General features: G+C 36.7%; 2 protein-coding genes across 4 annotated transcripts in view; one reads left to right on the forward strand and one right to left on the reverse strand.

Annotated features, from left to right (window-relative positions):
• The window catches only part of LOC127946072 (bone morphogenetic protein 7), a 56,852-nt gene extending 50,906 nt beyond the window's left edge, over positions 1-5,946 (forward strand). The window contains exons 5-7 of one of the 2 annotated variants that reach the window (XM_052542385.1): positions 2,579-2,655; positions 2,811-2,921; positions 3,026-4,863. In XM_052542385.1, coding sequence (XP_052398345.1) covers positions 2,579-2,655; positions 2,811-2,921; positions 3,026-3,175 — 338 coding nt within the window. In that variant the 3' untranslated portion in view covers positions 3,176-4,863. Of the gene's footprint in view, positions 1-2,578; positions 2,656-2,810; positions 2,922-3,025 lie in introns of both variants that reach the window. The other variant, XM_052542384.1, reaches the window with a different exon arrangement.
• LOC127946071 (thioredoxin domain-containing protein 5) lies at positions 4,850-15,441 on the reverse strand. Of its 2 annotated transcripts, none has more exons than XM_052542383.1 (10): positions 15,141-15,441; positions 12,632-12,784; positions 12,317-12,422; positions 12,070-12,166; positions 10,904-11,019; positions 10,726-10,812; positions 9,300-9,449; positions 8,569-8,651; positions 6,810-6,939; positions 4,850-6,285 (listed from the first exon to the last, which is right to left on the reverse strand). In XM_052542383.1, exons 1-10 carry the CDS (start codon positions 15,398-15,400, stop codon positions 6,163-6,165), a joined length of 1,305 nt encoding a protein of 434 aa, XP_052398343.1. In that variant the 5' UTR covers positions 15,401-15,441; the 3' UTR covers positions 4,850-6,162. The 2 variants fall into 2 exon arrangements, with proteins under 2 accessions (XP_052398343.1, XP_052398342.1); XM_052542382.1 differs by having other exon boundaries at positions 12,070-12,169; positions 15,141-15,438.
• Between the last annotated feature and the right edge of the window lie 7,719 nt (positions 15,442-23,160).

Raw genomic sequence — 23,160 nt, forward strand, 5'->3', positions numbered from 1 at the left:
GAAATGCCTTGAATATTTACACTCATGATCCAAATCTGTCTGTCTTCCTTACATGCAGGAATGGGCACAAATACTGTTCATCAAAAAGTATTTTGTTACAAATTATAACTATTTGCTCATTAAATGTATTTATAAAAAAATACAAAATAGTTGTGCAATAAATGTATTTAATTAAATGACATGTAATTTGTAATTTGAAAATACAAAAATACAAACAATATTTACAAGCAATCATCTGAAGTGCAAGAGACAGTGCCCCTACATTAGTAATACTGGGGTCAGATAGAGATAAAAGAAAAAGAGAAGTGCTTTCCCCTCCTTGAACAACTTATAAACAACATAATTTAACCTTAACACTAGACAATATATCCAATATATTGATCCATATTTCTTCTTTTTTTTATGTTGCACTGGTGGCCATTAATTGAGCTGTGGTCAGCAACTAACTGCTCGTGCTCTTGCACACACTCCATAGTTATGCGAGCAAGTGACAGCCAAAGTGATTCACCAACATCATGTCGACAGATGTGGTTCATTAAAATTACAGTTATGATAGTTTCCCTTGAATTTTCCCAGTGAAACTGCCCTGAACTCTTCACATAATGTTTTTTATACAGGCTCTCATTTTTTAAGTTTTGTTACATGCTGTTAACACATTAGCAATAAAAAACGATTAATACTTGAAAATTATTTCATAAAGCCCCTTTAAATATTTAATTTTGTCCATAGAAACAAGTAGCTAACTTTTGCTAGCTAGCTAGCTAACGTCACTTGACGGGAGCACAGCTTTTCCTTCTGTCCTGTAATAACATTCAGTGAGTAATATATCTGATGTGAAGATGAGTATATATTTTAGTACATACTTAGCCAGTTTGCACTGAGCACCAAAACAGCATCTTCTGTTGTTGTTTTCTTTTCTTTCTTTCTTTTTTTTTCCAGTTGGAAGATGATGGAGTAATTAAAGGGATGGTTCACCCAAAATGGAAATTCTGCCATTAATTACTCAACTTTGTCATTTCACACCCGTAAAACCCTCATTATTTTTCCAAACTCAAAAGAAGATATTTTTATATGAAATCCGAGAGCTTTATGTCCCTCCATAGGCAGCAACACAACTTTCACATTCATAGCCCAGAACGGTAGGAAATACATTGTCAAAGTAATCCATGTTACTCCAGTGGTTTAACCTCAATTATATTAAGGGACGCAAGTGCTTTGTTTGCCTAAAAAACATAATTTACAGCTTTATTTATTAAATTTTTTATCTGCATTATGCGTTCACAAGAGCATCACAATGCATTTGTGTTTGATACTTGTCAACACAACGCACATGAGTGTTCACTAGAGTACTACAACGGATGTGTTTTTTGTAAATAAAGTGATGATAAAGTTGGATTGCTTGATGTACTTAATGACATGGAGTACTTTTAATGATGCCTTTCCTACTATTCTGGACCTTGAATTTGTAAGCTACATGGCTGACTGTAGAGGGACAGAAAGTATCAAAGCAACAAAAAAATATCTTCATTTATGTTCTGAAGATGAACAAAGGAGTGGAACGGCACGAAGAAATGACAGAATTTTTTTTTTTTTTTTTTTTTTTGAGTGAACTAACCCTTTAAGACTCCTATGGATCCAACAGGATGTCATATGATTCACTTGCATCTAGCCAAAAACTATGATAGGCTACAACTGGCAGTATTGTTAACACAGGGAGTATTATCAGACAATAAAATGAACTACTTGATAAAGTATGGTAACACTTTAGAATACTGTTCCGTCAGTAATGAATAACTACACAGGAATAAAGGACTAATGCACTATTATCATTGTAACTACTGTTACCTAACAAGAAACTTTGATTAACGATTTAGTAAGTAATAGGACTCAGTTGAAATTGATAGTTCACTATTAGCTAATCAATAAGTACAATGTTTTTCATATATCCTGAAGAACTTATAAGAACTACTGTATACAGGTTTATAATTATTGTGAATTAGAATTATACATAATGTATAATTAATTTAAAAATGAAGATGACTCAAGTATTAATAAAACCTTCTAAAATAACTACCAATTACTTGGATCAGAATTCTAAAGTGAAAATCATCATAACGGCCTAATATTTACTGACATCATTGTAAGCTAAGACATGATTTTAGTGTGGCCTTTTATTGTTGCCAGCCTAAGGCACACCTGTGCAATAATCATGCTGTCTAATCAGCATCTTGATATGCCACACCTGTGAGGTGGATGGATTATCTCGGCAAAGGAGAAGTGCTCACCAACACAGATTTAGACAGATTTGTGAACAATATTTGAGAGAAATAGGTATTTTGTGTACATAGAAAAAGTCTTCGATCTTTGAGTTCAGCTCATGAAAAATGGGGGCAAAAACAAGTGTTGCGTTTTTAATTTTGTTCAGTGTAGTTATACTTTTAACATGTAAAAAATAAATGATGACAAGTGCACATTCAGTACAGTTAAACGTATTTTTTACAAGGGATTCCTTTGACTATCATGTAGTATGTTATACTGTAACATAGCAAACATTAATGTCTCTCTTCTCTGTGAAAAGGAGATTACAACAGTGATCAGAAGACCGCCTGCAGAAAGCATGAACTGTACGTCAGTTTCAGAGAACTGGGCTGGCAGGTAAAGATGCATGCTCAGTACAAATCTGTAATAACTGGAGCAGCCGTCAGTGGTTATTTGGATATAAAACTCATTATCCTGAACGAGTGCTGAATCTAGTTTATGATTGTTTTTTAATGTGAACAGCCTTTCTGATTTAAATGTGTGTTTGTCAGGACTGGATTATTGCACCTGAGGGTTATGCAGCAAACTACTGCGATGGAGAATGCTCTTTTCCGCTAAATGCCCATATGAATGCTACTAATCATGCTATAGTACAGACACTGGTGAGTCATGATTAATAAAATAAACACCAGACCTAGGAGAACAATTATTTAGAAAGTTTATTTCACAGCAGTGCGTGTAAAAAATATCTTGCTCTGCTTTTCAGGTCCATCTAATGAATCCACAGAACGTTCCGAAACCATGCTGCGCTCCCACCAAACTGCATGCAATCTCCGTGCTCTACTATGATGACAACTCCAATGTCATTCTGAAAAAATACAAGAACATGGTGGTCCGCGCATGTGGCTGCCACTAGCACAAGGGACACCTGCAATCCTGCTCAAGTGCTGCACCACAGAGACAGAGACAAATGTTTGTGAGGACTGACAAAACAAAAAAGCAATCATTATGAACAAATTTGAGAGAATGTCTTGACGGTGGATCCAGGTTTGCTGCTTCTCATCTATACACACATGGCTATTTGATGTGACATTTCGGATACCACAAACTGCCAAGAGGATGTTCATGTGAATCTATAACAGAAAATGAACTTGATGCCTTAAGTCTAAAACAAAGACACATTAAAAAAATGCAAAGTGTGAGATAAAATGCTGTTTAAAAATGTCTCTTACCAAATATTTAAAGGGGTTGCATCATACATTATAATTTCATTTTCTGTTACAAAACAGTCAAATCAATTCTTCATGACTATTTTCCACCCGCACTCTGATGCTTGGAATTAAATGGGATATGTTTTTGCTGCTGTGCATTTAGACGTTGTATCTTTCTCATGTTTTAAAAGGTCAGAACAATTTATTTTTTTAACCTTCAAGAAATTCTTCCCTAATATAAAAAAAACGATTTGTGTTCTGAAAGTTACATAAGCTCTTCTATTTCAAAATAAATTTTTATGAAGATTTCATACTTATGAAATACTTTGTCCCAAAGCACAGAAATCAGAGCAGGGTATTTCTACCGCTCTGTGTGTTTTTGATGAAGTCATTTAAACCCACAGGACTCTATTTTGGGTCTCAAAAACTCAAATTATTTTAAGTTTCTCAATATTTGCTCTGCACTACCTGTGGTTTGCATCAGTGAGTCAGAGTGAGTGGTTACACATTTCAACAGAACTCAAAGAATGGAGCTATTATACTGCGGAACTTATTTAATGGCGTCCGACACCACAGATCTATAATTTCCCTGCAACACCTGCACCTCAGATGGCTTACATCCAAAACTTCCCATAAGACACGAGGACCTACAAATAATTTAAGATTTTTCAGCAACAAAATTGTGTTCTTTGCCAACGTTCTCACAGGGGCTGTAGATTTTCCACCAGTCTATGATTTCAGCAGTTTATCTTTTTTTTCTCGTCTTCTTCACTGTGAGCAGCTGAATGGTACAAAATTCTCTCTGGACAGAGGATATAGATATATCGAATTGATTAATACTTTCATTTTTTAATACCAATACTGGAACCAAATATTTTGGTTGTTTATAGTTCTGGAACTTCATTATTCTTCCAGTAATGTGAGGGGAACGCTTTAGAAAATATGTAAATTTTAATTCTGTTTGGACGTCCATTTATTTCACTGACACAGGAACCCAACAGACCGACAGGATCATACCAACCAACCAAACCTTGACTACCTGGTTCACACTGACAGGGGTCACATCATTAACTAGTATTGGGTTGTACTAGGCTGCTAGTAGGCATTTCTAATCCGCTGTATTCAAAGTTCGCCCCAAAAATTTAATCTGAACATAAAAAAAAGCAATAAACTTTTTTCCAAATATTGTCATTTTTACAATTCATATCCCTACTTATGTCACATATTCCCCACAGACTGCTGTTTACATGTATCAACCGTATGTGGATGCTTGTGTGTACTTTGTATGTACATTTTACAGTTTATTTATTGTTCCTTTTATGACTCCTATACCACAGAGATCATATAACAAGAGTAAAGAAAAAAAATAAAAACTGCTATTTTTGGAAAAACACATTTTATTATGAAATTTGTCACAATGTGCCTTTTTTGTACAAAAACCCCCACGCAGTGAGTGTACCCCTCTCACACAGGACAAAAATACTGCGTTTTTCACTGAGGTTGGCTGTGACCATGTGCCTCGCATAAAGACTTCACTGAATATATGTGGTTTCTGATTGCTTTCCCCTTCCTTCTCTTTCAGATCCAGTAAAAGAAAAAGATAAACATCTCTGAAAGGAAATATGTACATTTTTGTAAAATTTGTAAAATAATATTTCTAACAGTCCAACTAGAAAAATCTAATGAAAGAAAAAGAAAAAAATACATCTGTAGAATAAACAAAATACTGTACCATAACTTTTCACAACCTCTAATGTACTTCAGAGTAAACCATACATTGACAATACAGCAAATATGATTTGTTTTGCATTGTTTAACCTTGCAGAGTGTTGAGAAAATCAATTTTAAATAGTAACAAAAAGTAGTATATAATGGCAAGATTAGGGATCTGAGATGCATCTACTCCATACATATGCCTATAAGAACACCAAGAAGCTTTATGACAAATTAACCAAAAGTAGTTCAACAAATGCCATCCTTACTAAAGAAATCTGGTTAAACCAGCCTGATGTGGTTTGCTGGCGATCAAGCTGGTTAAGACTGGCCTGGCTTGATAATTATGGCACACTATCTGAACCAGCTAATCGCCATCTTGTTCTTAGCTGGTTTAAGCAGGTCTCCCAGTTTGACAAAATACCTTAGCCTACCTTAACAATACAACCTTTTCAAAACCTGTAGACCACAACAGAAACATTTGAAACTCCAATAGAAAGAAATGGATGTGGTCAAATTGCTGTTTGCAAGTTGGTATCATATAGTGTTTTATACTGATTACAGAAAAAGGTAAATCACAGCAGGCCCATGTCATTTTTCTTAAATGGTACATGGTCTCCCTGAGGTCACATTTTCTTAGTTGACAGCAAACTAATCTGAATTTTCTCAAATATAACTTTTACGAAATATGCACCTTAAAAGATAATCTTAATGGAAGTGTAATTTTCTTTACATCATAAAGCTGTTCTTTTAAGGGAGAAAAGGCAAACTCAGAAGTATGTGGTTTTAATTGCTACTAATCTCATCAACTGGTCGAGATTTAATTGTGTACATTCACATTTTATCATGTGGAAGAGAAAGTCCTCACTTTAGCATGTGAGGGACAGAAACAAAGAAAAAGCAGTCTTTGAAAGTATGGTAGTTGTAAGTAGTGTTGCTTTGTGGAGGATGTGTTGTAAGATGGGAAACAACGGAGGAGTTACAGCTCATCTCTCGCATGTTTCATGACAAAACTGTGCAGGCTCTCTAAGTCCCGCCCTCCATTATGCTCCTCCCCCTGTTGCCCTGCCCGGAACATCAGGAGAGTTGGGTATCCACGCACCTATAGAGAACAGTGATCAAATATTGACATACATTTTGACTGTGTCTAGCAATTAAACATGAAGCCGAGCCAAAATTGCATCTTGTCGGAGTAGCTACTAGGACTTTATCGATTCATTCTAATTTAATGTTTTGCCATGTTTTTATTAAGGTTTTAAATACAAATATTAGCAAACGTTAGAATAAGACACTTTGTAGGTCACACTGAGTTGCACCATATGTGGAGTGCTCCAAATCAGTCAAGTTATAAGCTTCAGTTTATTTTTCTTTGTAATTTAACACACTTCCAGCTTCCAAGGCAAAAGCAGTTTGCTTTACAGCTCCATTCCATCTAAAGATTCTTGTTACAAATACTTTCATTAAGCAATGATTCATAGTTTTTGGAAAAGGCAATATTTAAAAAAACAACTATCTGCCACTAATAATATGAAGTTATGTTGACCCCAACCCTCAAACATCCACAATCCACATGACTTTATTCTGTCACCCATCAGTGGATTTCAAGACTAAAGGAGTTGCACTCACAGAATATCTGTTGCAGAGCGTTCTCTCCAAGGTGCAGTCCACTTTAGCAATCTTCACATCAGTCAGACCAGGAAACTCCTTTTTAGATAGATCCTCCCAGGTAGGGGCCAGGTTCTTGCAGTGACCACACCTTAAACACATGAACACACATTGTGTGAGGCGCTGAACAACCCAGCCAGTCAGGCAGCGTCGGGTCTTTTGATCAGCCACAAAGAAAACATTAAGATGATAAGAGGAACATATAGGGGAGGTGAGTACACCGTGTGTGTGCACATCTGGATCTACATACATACATACATACATACATACATATATATATATAAATAGAAAGAGAGAAAGAGAGCGAGAGAGACTGAAAAAAGTTGCACATCAGTTAAAATGTCTAAGCTTTTTTGGGCTTTGACTATATTTGACCATTTTAATCATCATTTGAAAACAGCAATTGTGCCGTTTTAAAACTCAAAACGGTTAATAAACTCATGTTTAATAATAAATAAACATAAAAACAAATCTAGTTACTTGAAAAATCATCTAATTTATCTGTCAAGAAAAACAACAATGTACTTTTGAATAAACACCATTTTGCAACTGCAACACTTAACACAATTTAAAGCCAATCAGAATAGAGTCAGACTATGGTATAATCAAATGTACATTCTCTCTAAAAAATAAAATAAAATAAATAATAATAATAAAGGTCACGACATTTTGCTTACCAGGAACTTCTTTCCTTTATAATAGACTTTAGATATTTTAATGGAAAACAAAAACACTTACCAAGGGTCCATTTCTTTTTTTTTTTTTTTTTTTTTTTTTTTTTTTTTTTTAAGTATTTTAAGGTATTCACTCATCCCTATATATAAACGTTAGATCTGGTCCTGCAATTTTACTTCACAAAATGCATCCCAAGAAATTACATTTTTCTGTACCTGCAGTTCACTTGATCCTGCTTTGGCTTCTTTGAGAACCATTTTTATTGGCGAAAATACAATACTGCCATATTTGTTTTTTAACTCAGTTAATGCTCCTCATGGTTATTATCTAAATCTAAAAACAACTATTAAATGGAAATAAAGTTGCAATAAAAGTATTAGATGAAATACCAAAATAGTTTTTTTTTTTTTTTTTTTTTTTTTACATTGCCTTGGCAGCTAAATTTAATTTGAAGCATTACAATTACTAACTGCAAATAAACTAAAACTAAAATAAAAATAAACTATATATACATACTTAATATAAAAGCAAATTCAGAATAATAAACACTATAATAATATAGAAATAACATCAGATGCTTAGGGGGGGAGAAAGGCAATCTCGGTAACACTTTAGAATAAGGTTCCATTAGTTAATGTTAGTTAATGTATTAATTAACATGAACAAACAATGAATAATACATTTATTACTGTATTTATTCATCTTCGTTAATGTTAGTTAATGAAAATACAGTTATTCATTGTTAGTTCATGGTTATTCACAGTGCATTAACTAATGTTAACAAGCACAACTTTTGATTTAAATAATGCATTAGTAAATGTTGAAATTAACATGAACTAAGGCTTATAAATGCTGTAGAAGGATTGTTCTTGTTTAGTTCATGTTAACGAAAGTAGTTAACTAACATTAACTAATGGAACCTTATTCTAAAGTGTTACCGCAATCTCTTATTTTATACAGGAATTTTGTCGTCATATCAGAAACCCCACACTGATAAAGTACCACTACCAACCAAACTGTCAAATGAAACCCCAGTTACACTCACCATGGGGCATAGAACTTGATGAAGGAGAGTCCTTTGGCAACAGTCTCCTCAAAGTTGCTCTCAGTCAAGACCAGAACATTAGACTGAGAGAAAAAAAAAATGTATTAGTGGCAGCACATTTTGTATGCATTTAACTAATGTGTTAATTACACTAATAGCACAAAATTTGTGTCACGAGGCAGAACACACGTATAGCATAACCCCTAGAGAATCGTCACAGGTGAACTTATCCTGCTGAAGTTTAAATACCCCTCACTAGATGGTTTCCTTAATTACAACACCAGTTCTGAACATATGTTTAAGAGAAAGGTCTCATCTCATAGGCATAAGCAACGGTTTACAATTTTCTAAAATTATCCTCCAACTTAAAAAAAAAAAAAAAAAAAAAAAAAAAAAAAGAACTCTGAAACAAAGCTCTTGAGGGACTCTTCAGACATGCAACAATTCCACCCTGCCAAAATCCCTTTATAAAAGACAAGCTAAGACAAGCTTAGACAGGAAAGCCAATTAACAAAGCAAAATAACAGCCCTTAAGTTCCCCGCCCATCCTTTCCACTCCGGCCCACCAACCCACGCACACGCACACATGCACATTTGCATCAGCAGGAGGAAATAGCTGCTCAGCCCATAATTACTACCTTAGTTTAAAGATGCAGATTTGTGTCTAAGGAGCAAAGTCTGCAGCTCGCCGTTCAAACATTTGCCCGCACACAAATATAGCAGACACACACCTCTTCTTTGTCAGGTTCAGCGCTGGGTGGGATTTCGTCAGAGGGCTCCTCCTCTTTCGCAGGTTCATCTTTAGATTCTGCAGCTTTCACGTGATTATCAACAAACTCTTTAAATGAATCCAGATCACGTTTTCCTCTGTACTGATCAATCTGGAAACATAAAGTATGCGCACATCTACCATTACTGTTTAGTGTAAACACTATTGGACTTTGGTTAACATTCTTTATTCGTGACATCTAGTTACAGTTTGATTTGATGATATGGGAACATTACAGTTTTAGACGTGAAAATAGTGAAGGGATTTCCTCGTGGTTGTGAGGACGTAGGAAGTATATAAAAAGTAACAAAATGTCTGAAAATGAAAGAAAAAAAAAAGTGTAACATCTCTGTTTTTTTTGTTTTTTTTATTCAGCAAAGATGCATTAAATTGATCAGAAGGGACCGTAAAGACTAAATGTTCTTTTATACTTTAGATTCATCAGTTTCCACAAAAAATATTAAAGGGTAAGTTCACCCAAAAATTAAAATGATGTCATTAATGACTCACCCTCATGTCGTTCCAAACCCGTAAGACCTCTGTTCATCTTCTGAACACAGTTTAAGATATTTTAGATTTAGTCCGAGAGCTCTCAGTCCCTCCATTGAAAATGTAGACTACTGTGACTGTTGACGTATGATGCTGCTGACGTGTTATCTTGGTTATTGTGCGCACCAGAAAACACCTAATCAGCGTCATACGTCAACAACACCGTGAGTGCGCTCACAACAGACCCGGAAGAGAAGACAATGCTGAATAAAGTCGTAATTTTTGTTATTTTTGGACCAAAATTTCTTTTCGATGCTTCAAAAAATTCTAACTGACCCTCTGATGTCACATAGACTACTTTGATGATGTTTTTCTCACCTTTCTGGAGATGGACAGTATACCATACTGTACACACATTTTCAATGGAGGGACTGAGAGCTCTCGGACTAAATCTAAAATATCTTAAACTGTGTTCAGAAGATGAACGGAGGTCTTACGGGTTTGGAACGACACGAGGTTGAGTTTTTGGGTGATCCTACCCTTTAAGCAGTGCAACTTTCAATTTAAATGACAGATGTTTCTTGAGCACCAAATCAGCATACTAGAGTGATCTCTGAAGAATCACGTGACACTGAAGTACTGAAAATTCAGCTTTGCATGACATAAATTAGATTTTAACATATGAAAATGGAAAATAGTTAGTTACTTTAAATTGCAGTATTTCACAGCATTAGTTTTACTATATTTGTAATCAAATAAATGCAGCCTTGGTTAGCAATAAGAATAAGAAAAAACAACACCACAAAACTAATCCAAGCAAATCCTACCAACCCCATACACCAGCAAGTATAGACACTGATACTTATCTTCAGGATTGATTCCACTTTAGATATTCTTACCTTCTCTCCATCAGTGAAGAAGAGTAGCGTGGGATAACCACGAACCTGATTATCTGAACACACCTCATAGTGCTGTGTGCAATCAACCTTCAGCAAGCAAAATATAGAAATATCAGAAAACAGAAGTCAATTTACAATACAGAAAAAAAGAGAGAGAAACCACAATGGCCTCTCTCACCTTGCCGATCTTAATGGTGTCTGAATGCTCAAAGCTGGTGGCGAGCTGTTCCCATGTTGAAGCCATGGCTTTGCAGTGCCCACACCACGGTGCATAGAACTTCACAAAGTGAGAACCTGTAAGTACAATTTTATTTATATAGCACTTTTAACGCTACAACGCACAAAGTGCTTTACACAATATAAAAACATGCATTTATGAAGAGCAATAGACCATATAGAATGAAGCAAAAAAAGATCACATTTAAAAATACACAAAAAACCATCACAAAATATTAAAAATCACATCTATAGAGGCATGTTTTCAAGTATCATTTAAAACAGACACACATTCAGATGGTCTAATAGCCACTAGCAAACTATTCTAAAGTTTTGGAACCTGTAGAAGACAACTGTAGGGGTACAGTCACAAAATGCGACAAGAATCCATGTCTGAAGTAGGATAACATACTACAATGTGTTTAATCATAACTGATCAAAATGATCACAGATGACAGAAAATGTGGTGCTGCAGACTGCACATTCATGCATGAAGAGAAGCCAATTTACTGTGTCATCTCACGGCAAACCTCCACAGTCTTGCCACCCACAATGATGTAACTAGAACTGTCACAAATTGTGTGAATTATGTGTACACAGTACAGCCCTGAAATGTGGAAATATATTAATTTAGCATGATGTGTACATTAAATGAAGATGTAGAAGAAAAACTGTTGGTTATTAGAGTTATGCAACATCATTAACGTGTGCTTCCAACATCTGAAACCGGGAAACATAAACAGTTCTGCAAAAGCCAGAGCATCATTTCCTGCCTCTCCTCCAAACAGGAATCATTTATTTGGCTAACGGACAGAACATGTAACATTTAAAGGGTGTTTGAGAAGAGGGCTGAAACTGTACCAAAGCCAAGACCATAATTCACTTCTGCTGCCAAAGTTATTGTCATAGAGAGAACCTTATGGGAATAACAGAACCCCAATTAAAATCCTAACGAGTGCTCAATGATAGCCCAAAAAAGCAGGAGCTCTAAAAAAACCCAGACAGACTACATCCAGAAGAACTGTGGCAATGTCTCTAAGATGCTTCATGAAACCTTCTAGTAACTGGCTTAAAACATGACAAAAAATATTAATGGCCTTAGACTCAAAATGGGTTTTGGGCTAGTACCTTTAGATGTGTGTGATTTGAAGTTTGTGGCTGTGAGTTCATACAGGCCCTGTTTGGGTTCAGGGACTTTGGGTGGCTCGGGTTCAGTCTGGGGCTCCTGCTGTGAGACCAAATAAGAAGTGCTGTAATATTGTGACATTTAAGAATTACACCTTCCTTGATCATGTATTACACAAAGCACTTTTAAAATCCAGTATAAGAATATGTTCCTAGTCATAAGAATATTTTAGCAGTTTTATGATATTACTTCCAGTTCCTCCTGCAGGGTTTTCAGCATCCAGTTCTCCAGTGCCTGCAGGTCTCTTGGGCCCTGATACATCACAGCCTCCTGGTCAGGTTTAAACAACTTCAGACTGTAAAGCAAACACAAAGTTAGTCAGTCAATGATTAATCAAACCACATATAATTTTTACCTAAGGCACATGACTGTCAGGTGATTAGAAATCATGCATATAAATTGTTTCACACACACACATACATCTAAATACATTTACTTTCATTCTATATGAAGCATGCATTTTTCTTTTTTAATGCACAGTAGTAAAAGAGAAGTAATGCTTACGTTGGGTATCCACGGATCCCATGTTCACTGGAGCAAAACTTTGTGTCTTTTGTGCAATCGACTTTCACAACATACACTGGAGGAGCCTCCATGCTGTTATATTTATCGGCCAGCTCATTCCACGTTGCCTGCAGCCTCTGACAGTGACCACACCTGCACACCACAAACATATATTTAAACACATTTATCACATCTTTAAACTATTATTCTGACACATATAACAAACGTTTCACAGAATCACTGCAATAATTAGGTCAACCGGAACCAGGAACACTTCCCATAACACCTGATGTACTTGCTAAGTAGAAAGGCATCTATGCTCATTTTATTCTCTTTCATTCTTATACTGAGGTCAACGAAGCCATACAGATCAGATGGAGACAACCTCTCCAGCCCTGAAGGTCAGCAAAGACCATGTCAACGAGATGCACCCAAGAGACAGATACCTTGTGCAGACCTCATCACCTCAACAACCATCGGCACAAGATCACGGGAACCAGAGTCCTCTGCACAATCTGACCTGTGCTGCAGCCTGGAATTAAACCATGCCATGCTGGTTTCAAATGGGTAGAGGTAACTGGCCCCCTGTTTGAGCTTGGTTTCTCACATAGTTTTTCCTCCATTTCTGTCATCGATAGAGTTTTAGTTCTTGCCACGGTCACCTTTGGCTTGCTTAGTTGGGGACGCTGACTGATTGCACAGACACTATTGGAAGAGAGCTGAACTAAATGATGACATCACTGAATAATCAATGAAATGACTGAAAAATTACTGTTATTGTCCTCTTGCATTATTGACAAACTATTTTCCTGTGTGACACCGTAAAGCTGCTTTGACACAACCAGTATTGTATAAAGTGCTATACAAAGGGGTAAAAATAAATAAGGGAGCTATGAGCCACAATAAGCTAAAGTAACTTAAGTCTGCTACAGCTTTAAGCTTATTGGTCAGGTAAAAATCTGCCTTCTTACTGAATCGCTTTCAGCATAAAACATACTTTTTCTTATAACTTAAAAGTACAATATATTATAAAGTACAATAAAATACAGAATCCGGAAAAACAAAACAACTTTAAAACCATAGACTATGTTTGTGTGTGTAATTCAGGAATACGGTTTAGTGGTTTAGCTTTCACATAACACACTAACACATTTCTAATATTCAAATCTGTTAAAGGATTTTTAGGCTGCATAAATTAGGAAAACCGGAACTGGGAACACTTTCCATAACACACAAAAAAAACTTGGTACATCATTAGAAAAATGGCATCTACGCTAATATTAGTCTGTTTCTCTCTTATTCCTTGGTCACCATAGCCACCAGATCAGAGGGTCACTGCAGTCAGCCGGATCCAGTACGTATCCAGACCAGATGGTGGATTAGGACCTAGAGAGGACGTCTACAGCCCTGAAAGACAGCAGAGACCAGGAAAACTATAGCCCCAGAGACAAATCCACAGTAGAGACCTTATCTCCTAGATGGCCACCGGGGCAAGACCACAACAAGCAGATGATTCTTCTGCACAATCTGACTTTGCTGCAGCCTGGAATTAAGCTGATGGTTTCGTCTGGTCAGAGGAGATCCGCCCCCCCAACTTGAGCCTGGTTTCTCCCAAGGTTTTTTTCTCCATTCTGTCACCGATGGAGTTTTGGTTCCTTGCCGCTGTCGCCTCTGGCTTGCTTAGTTGGGGACACTTAATTAACAGTGATATTGTTGACTTGATTGCAAATGACTGCACAGATACTATTTAAACTGAACTGAGCTGGATGATGACATCACTGAATTAAATGATGAACTGCCGTTTTGCATCATCAACACACTGTTTTCCTATTTAATGCTGTTCAGTTGCTTTGTTACAATCTGCATTGTTAAAAGCGCTGTATAAATAAAGGTGACTTGACTTGAATCGGTGACACTGTCTGTCTCTTCTTACTTCAATAGCTCATGTAATGTGGCTGTTTGTTTTGATTGAATACCATCAAAGACATAGTAAATAATAACATGGTAATACCACTGCTTAGATAGAACTGTGGTAATTTTTTTGGTGTATTTTTGCTTAAATGCCCCGGTATTACAATGGTACAAGACCCCCCAAAAATTACATGACAGGATATTTGTAATATGTAATAATAATAATAAATAATTTTTGTTTGTTTGTTTTTGATGAGAGGATGAGGAAGTGAGGTCATGTCGTGGCTGTTCATGCTTTGCCACGTAACTAGAACTATGACTGCAGGAATTTTAACTTTTTACCAGTCTATTATCATAACTCTAATGTCAAAAAAAAATTGCTTTATGTATTTACTAAGCCTGACATCCACTTCATCCAAAACGAACTTATAATGATTGTCTCTGTAGATTAATAAAGTGCCTAAAGGAGTTAACGTTAATGGAGTCACTTCAAACATCGCAGCAATTCAACTGAGAACTAGCATAGATCCCAATGCATTTTCCATTTCGTATATCTCTCAATATAATGAAAATATTTGATGAAGGTGTTCAGTTTTACCAGGGCGCGTAGAACATGACGAAGTGTGGAGCAATGGAGACGGCATTATTGAACATCTCCACCGTGTATGTGTGTTTGGCGTGGTCATCCTCTTCGGTGTCATTATCACAGCATATCCTACTACACAACAGCGCCAAATAAATAAAACTCGTTAAAAACGGCGTCATGTTCATAACTGAGCAGGCCTGTGAATGAAGCCGAGCTATGAGTTGAAATGAGTGTGAGAGTGAGTGAGCAGAAAGAGCTGACCTATATAACATCCAAAGAGCGATCAGCAGAGATGTTTGAACGAGCCCTAGGATCTGTAGATCTGTGAACTGCTCAGATGCCCTCACCCGAGATGCGCATCCGGGGTACCGGTGTACGGAGGCTGATAAGAGCCATGCTTTTTTTTCTCGAAAAAAAAGTTTTCTCGGCATAACTAATTAACACAACATAATTGTAAGTGCATATAATGCTTACACATCACAATGTATCTGTATCACCATCCATATATATATATATATATATATATATATATATATATATATATATATATAATCTTTTTTTATATATATATACCTATGGGGTCAGGCAGAAGTCAAGTCAATTCAAGTCTTTTTTATTGTCAATTCTTCCACATGTACAGCACATAGATACAGAGAATTGAAATTGCGTTACTCCCAGACTATTGGGGCATACAGATAACACTAACAGTAGAGCATAAAAATACCGATTGATACATATTAAATATAAAATACAATTAGGCATGTAAAAAATAAAAATAAAAAGGGGAACAGAAAGTAGCCTATATGCATTAAGCATTACTTGTAAATGTTAAGATTAATTTCTGTAGCTCTGACTAATTTTATACTTTCATTTTGGCAGCCCCTGAAATGGGTTATGCCGACATTACTATAATAGATACACTATACACTATAGTGCTCATTCAAGGATTTGCATTTAATGCTTGGACATAGCAAGAACACTAAGACCTGGTTTCACAGACAGGGTTTATACTAAACCAGGATTAGGCCACAGCTCAATTAAGACATTTAAGTAATTTTGATAAACATGCCTTAAAGCTGCAGTAGGTAACTTTTGTAAAAATATTTTTTTTACATATTTGTTAAACCTGTCATTATGTCCTGACAGTAGAATATGAGACAGATAATCTGTTGAAAAAATCAAGCTCCTCTGGCTCCTCCCAGTGGTCTTATTGCCATTTGCAGAAACTCCATCGCTCCCGGTAAAAAAACAACCAATCAGAGCTACAGGTCCGTAACTTTGTTTTTGTTCAAAATGTAGAAAAATGTATATAATAAGCGAGTACACCATGAATCCATTTTCCAGACCGTGTTTTTAGCTTGCCCTGAATCACTAGGGTGCACCTATAATAAGTGTTTATATTCAGACTATTTTAGATTGCTTCGGGGATACCGCGGCGGAGTAACACAGTACCTTTGTGATTCTTCATAGACATAAACAGAGAGAAGTAGTTCCGGCTACGATGTTCTTCCGCAAGATGCAAGCAGTTCTGTTTATTAACCGCTAGAGCGTCAAAAGTTCCCTACCGCAGCTTTAACATGAATTGACTGATTTCAGTTCCAATACACAGTTCTTGATTTTGTTCAGCTGATGATTCTAGAACCCCAGCAGAGATGTTTTTAGACTTGTTCATTGTGTCTAGATCAAAGGCTTTAAGAAGGACACCATAATGTCCAGAGAGGATGAATTTGTATCTGATGTCACCGTGAAGTAAAGTCAAGTCACCTTTATTTATATAGCGCTTTAAACAAAATATATTGCATCAAAGTAACTGGACAACATACATTAGGAAAACAGTGTCAATAATGCAAAATGACAGTTAGAGACAGTTCATCATTGAATTCAGTGATGTAATCTCTGTTCAGTTTAAATACTCAGTTCTTTCTCAAGGTAATATTGATCATATCAACTATTCATATGAAAATGTATATTTTGATGAATTATGGTGCCAATTCACTGAATTTATCTCACCTTTGCTGCAGGTTTTCTGATTCATTCTCTTGCCAAACAAATAGTGCTTTAAAGATGAAGATATTTGTTCTTTGTTCAGATGCCTTCTCACAAGATGCAAGCTGATCAAGAAATCGCTTTTAATCATTTTACAAAAGGGATTCATTTAACAGCAAATGGGCATCCTATGGTCTCATGGATTCATTTCATGAACATATATGAGCATGTCCAAATAAGGACCCATGATGACCTGATGAGCCCATGTGACAATTCCATATTTAGCTTGTGGAAAATAATAAAATTTGAAATTTTCAGTGTAAAATAGGTCAATCAGAAAGTGTTGTTTAGTGTTAAACAGGTTGAAGATTAGCAGATAGGCTGTTGATTCCTTAAATGCCTGTCCTCCACTGATGTCCATAAAAAAAAAAAAAAAAGGCCTCTGGTTTACTTTCCCACGTCCTGCCACAGTGGAAGCATAAATATTAGCTGTTGCGCTTTCTTGGCTAAAGGTTGCAGGCTTGCCTTCTAGTGGCTTTGTTCGATGTTATTTGAAAATTATAGGCAGGTGGGCTGAAGCAGGTTTGGAACCGATCAAGGAACAGGAAAAAAGAAGTTAGACCTACAGGAGCAGGGTTGGCCACCCCTGGTGTAGAGCAGGCAGCAGCAACTTCAGTCCTGGAGGGCCACTGTCCTGTGGAGTTTGGTCTGATTTTTCTATTAAGTTTGATTAGTTTGGACCTAGATTCTACAGGAAAGTGATTCTTCAGGATCGGAGTTGCTCATCCCTGGTCTAGAGTCTACAAGAAGCTAGTAGATCGAGACCAAGATTGATGTGACTGATTTTAAATAATTTTGCCGATGGAGACTAGGTGCATTGTGAATCATCTTACTAACTATAAGGCTAACTAGTAAACTAACTAGATGGCCAACTAGAAAGCATTGTGTGCATGTAAATTTGAGATGCAAACAAGACAAGTAAATTATTCGGTTACTGATGGTACAATAATAATAATAATAATTCCTTACATTTATATAGCACTTTTCTAGGCACTCAAAGCGCTTTACATAGACAGGGGGTATCTCCTCATCAACCACCAGTGTGCAGCATCCACCTGGATGATGCGACGGCAGCCATATTGCACCAGAACGCCCACCACACACCAGCTTACTGGTGGAGAGGAGACAGAGTGAATATGCAGCTCTTAATTATACTTTATTGTGCCAATGTTGGAATGTTAAGAGGATTTGATGGAGGAATAATGGCACAAATAATATCCAAACAGGAGCTGCTGAAATGGGGAAATTCTTAAGGTATTTTGCTGGCTCCTGATCCAGAAATTCCTCAACCTTGAGACGACAACTAGCAGTGGTGGGCCGACAATGACAAGGCATTCCCTCCAGCCTGCCCATTGTTCAGCAGGGTGATTGACTGAGGAAAGAGGTTGTTATTTGTGTTCTTATCGACTCTTGACTTGGCAGAGTGAGCATGGTCTCTATTTTGGACATTGAAAATACCCATTCAGTCACATATTTGTACACAGAGAACACACAAAGATAAAAGAAAGCTACAGGGTTTACCCTCAATCTTTTTCTTTTAAGCCAAGTGGCTAATGTGATAGACTCTGGGCTGAATTCAGCTAGCAATAAAGGCACTTCAAATTTTCATGTTTTATAGTTTTTAAAACTTTAACTTAAAGTTTCAAAGATTTCTGGAAAGTATTATAAATGTTCGGATTTTTTGCAACCCTAGTTTTGAATCACTATGTAATCAAAAGTGTATACTTTCACAGCTCTGTGTACAAATATATTTTTACACTTACATAGTATACATTGTTAATTAGGATGCATATTCTTAAAGCCATCAAAGACAACCAATTTTACTCTTAATATCTGAATAAGAAAAAAATAGAAAAGAAAATTGATGTCATGTTGGCCTTGATTTCCTTTGCTGCCCGGGCATCCCCTGCAAGATCTCTAATCTCTTTCTCTTGCTCTCAAGGTGAACATTTGCCATTGCCAAAGAATTTATTTTAACACCTGTTTTACTAAGCACGCAAGAACCCTGCGGTGCAGTAATACTGAGTTATTAAGCTAGTCGCGGCCCTCCTCTCACTACTGTTTTCATTTGAAGAGGCTCGTAATCGCTATTGCTATAGAGAGACACAATGGGAGAGTGAATGGCAAGCTCAAATACCTCTTAAATGAATAGCCTCTTAAAAGTAATACCCTCTCTACTGCAGGAACAATAACACTTAAAAATGCTTGTCCCTCTTTTCAGGTTTTCCCCTGTCCTGGTGGCTTTTCCCACAGAGGATGAGTGCACTTTTTAATTTAGTAAGTTAATAGTTTACACTAAGCAGTGCCAAGGGCCCTGTTAAACATTCAGAGCCAAATTAACACAAGTAGATTTATAGGGCAACACTGTGTGATGCCCCTTAAAAAAGGAGAGACAAGTCAACATGTAAAATGTTCCCAAAATGATTTGCTCAAGGACCAAAACCTAAAATTCACAGACATCTAAACATCAAAAATTCTGGAAGTTAAGATGTCATGATAATATATATATATATATATATATATATATATATATATATATATATATATATATATATATATATATATATATATAAAAGCATGTACCACAGTAAACCATTGCATTATTTAATGGTGCATTTTATTATTACTCAGGATTTCGGAAACTAAACTAAATTAATAAACCAACAAAAAAACAATAATTTGTATAACTTATTTGAACATGAAAGCATCATTGAAATACAGCTGCAAACAGTGATTGCCAGGGTTTAAGTACTTTAAGGCATTTAAGCAAATACGAAAAAAGACATTATGTACTTTTTAGCAAGGCTGTATCTACCTAATCAATTATTAAGTATCAATTCCAGGTAATTTGTAGTGCCACCTTTTGCACAATCTCCATAAATGCTGAACTCACTCCCGAACTTGCCCCCCAGTCCCTCTTCTGCCCCAGGCACCACTATACTATGAACCCCCCAGATCCCACTTCCTCAGACAACCCCCCCCCCCATTGACATGAGATGACATGCACCAGTCACTTAGTGCAGCAATGGTCTGATCACTACTTCATTCACCATGGAACTGATGTCATTCTATCACCTCATCAGTCAGTTTAAATAAAATAACTGCTCTTGAGCCCTTTGTCACTTTAATCAGACTGAATAAGTTTTTTTTTTTTTTGCACTAAAATCTTTTTATCTGCACTGTTTGTTCACTTCATTGGTTTGCACTCTATCTGCCATGTGCCTTGCGCTGCTTTATTTAACTTTATTTTTACATTCCCTTATTGTATAGTTGTATCTTATATTTTATATTTGATCTAGATTTTTAGGCTCTATTGTTAGTGTTATCTGTATGCACCGGGGGGGCTGAGAGTAACGCAATTTTGATTCTCTGTATGTATGTACTGTACAGTACATGTGGAAGAATTGGCAATAAAGCAGACCTGGCTTGACTTGACTTAAAATAATTAAAAGTTGTTCATAAGATAAATATTCAGATTTCCCCCCCAGTAGTCTGTTTTATTCAAACAATTCAGAAAATTTTTGCATTTAGATACAGAAGAACTTTACCTGTTGAATATTAAAAACAAATGAACAAACAAAAAATCTGAATCTCCATGTCTGCCATGCAAATCAACTGTTCCTGCTCATCTCCAGTCTGGATCTCTTCTTTCCACTTTCCCTAATTGCAGATTCAATTATTAGATCTGTGAGCATTAATTTTTTTATACTTAGATTTTTTTGGGGGGATCAAACTGTAACACTGTGTGTACCAACCAGACGTGATGCGACGAAACTAAAAATTTATTTTCCATGTAGTTTTTGTCCTAACCAACCGCACCAGTGACACGTGACAATAAGTAACAATGAATTCTATTTTATAATTTTTTTTTTTTTTTTTTTTTTCTTCAATGTCGTGACAGGAACAACATACAAAATATGACAGTTATAATCTCAGGTAATGATTATGTGCTTTATTCAATGTTAAAAGTGTCTAATGTGAGTGTAATTGAGCTTTGTGACAGCATGTCATAAATAGAACAAGTCTTGCACCACGCTGTGCACATCCAGTGTAGACAGCATCACTGATTATAATAAGTTTAATAAGATTATAATAAAATGTTTTTTTGTTGCATTGCACCATGCTGCTCGTGTCCAGTGTAGACATGGTGTAAGTTAATGTCGCTTTCTGATGCTGCGTTTGAATTTTCATTGCACATTATTTGAAATTAGTACGGTCCAAACATCTTTCTCTCCGGCCCAAGGACCGCCTATTGTGGAATCCTGACCTAAAGAGTCCAGAGAATTGCACTGCAGTGGTTTCCTTGAGGTTAAGCAAAAAAAAAATATGACTAGTTCACAAAAGTTTTTTTTTTTTTTTTTTTTTTTTTCATATGATAAGAATATTGTGTATATGTGTTAAAAATTATTCAATAAACAATAATTTACACATTGTCCAATTTCTTACAAACCTTTAGGGTCATGAGTCAAACAGGCATAACAAATTTGTTCTGATCAATCTCTTTTAACCCCATCTTAAAGGTGCTCAAATTTCATTGGACGATGATGGCTATGTTTTTCAAAATATGCTAAATATGTCTTTGTGCTCATAGACAGCTGTGGTACTTTGGACATTAGAATTTTCAAGTCAGTCGGTCTAATGGATGCGTAGCTAATTTCATGCTGTTTTCGACACCTTTAATTTATTTATATAGTGCTTTTAACAATACAGATTGTGGCAAAGCACTTTCCAGTATTAAATGAGACATTATTAAGTCTCTCAGCTCAAAATACTCCAAAAACGACTGGACTACTGTTGAGTGGTCCAAAGTTATGGTCTCTGATGAAAGTAAATTTTGGATTTCCTTGGGAAATCAGGGTCCCAGAGTCTGTAGGAAGATAGGAGAGGCACACAATCCATTTTGCTTGAGGTCCAGTGTAAAGTTTCCACAGTCAGTGATGGCACAATCCACAGTCAACGCAGCCATATAAATAGCGTGCCAACATGCCGCAGACTGCAGACCCCATTTCCCATGGGGAATATGTGAACATTTGGCTGAGAGGCATGACAGACAGCCTCACTCCAAAGACATTTGAACTGTTATTATTTTTAATAATAATCCTAATCCTGAGAAGATTCCTGACACAAGATTCAAGCCAGAACAAAAACCACGAGGAGCTAGTCAAGATCACAAGCTCACTAAGCTATGCCTTCACAACCCAGCTGAAACTGAGCGACAAGCACATCACCCATCTTCAAGAGGAGCTGACACGTGCTCAACGTCGCATAGACAAGCTGGAAGTGAAAGCTCAAGATCAACTCAAAGCACCCAGCGAGAGGGAGCAGGAAACAACGGAACAAGTTATGAAGCTCCAAGCAGCCCTGGCAGCAGCTCAGCTCGACCAGCAACATACAACGGCTGCTCAGAAAGACCTGGTAAACAGACTCTAGTATGCCGAACAGCTACTAGAGAAAGCCAAGCTAGATATCAGAAACAAGAATTCTGAAATCAGTGCTTTGAAAGACCACCTTGAAAGGTACAGAACTGAAACAGACAATCTGACCCAACAACTAGACGATACCAACGATGAGCTCTACATGGTCAGAAAAGAACTCCAAAATGCTTACAAGCACAAACAAGAGCCAAGGAAAGAGAAACCTCTCTTAGCCTCATCACTGCTGAGCAGAGCAGAATCCCACGTCCAAGAACTGGAATATGACGAAAGGAGCGAAGGGCCACAACCCAAAACCTCACCTGCCTTCGCCACACAACCCTTTCCTGCCAACGAAAGAAACCCTCCCGTCCAAGGCCTTGGAGCTGCACACGGGATGACAATCAAAGACCTCAACAAGCTGTCTGAAAACATCAGCAGGTTCAACCTGGACTCCACCGAGAGTCCCAACATCCAAGCTTACCTGCGAGATATCGAATTTCATCTGGAAGTGAGACCTCATGTGACTGACAGAGACTGGTTATACCTCCTTAGAGCCACGTCCAGTCCCGAGG

Source organism: Carassius gibelio, chromosome A24, assembly GCF_023724105.1.
Source record: "Carassius gibelio isolate Cgi1373 ecotype wild population from Czech Republic chromosome A24, carGib1.2-hapl.c, whole genome shotgun sequence".
NCBI lineage: Eukaryota > Metazoa > Chordata > Actinopteri > Cypriniformes > Cyprinidae > Carassius > Carassius gibelio.

Excerpts from the sequence above, each read along its gene's own strand:
- LOC127946071 (XM_052542382.1), bottom strand. The coding sequence starts at position 15,400 with ATGTTATATAGGTCAGCTCTTTCTGCTCACTCACTCTCACACTCATTT. Across the intron at positions 12,423-12,631 it reads GGGATCCGTGGATACCCAAC|TCTGAAGTTGTTTAAACCTG; the intron begins GTAAGCATTACT and ends TTTGCTTTACAG. Across the intron at positions 11,020-12,069 it reads CAAATCACACACATCTAAAG|GTTCTCACTTTGTGAAGTTC; the intron begins GTACTAGCCCAA and ends TTGTACTTACAG.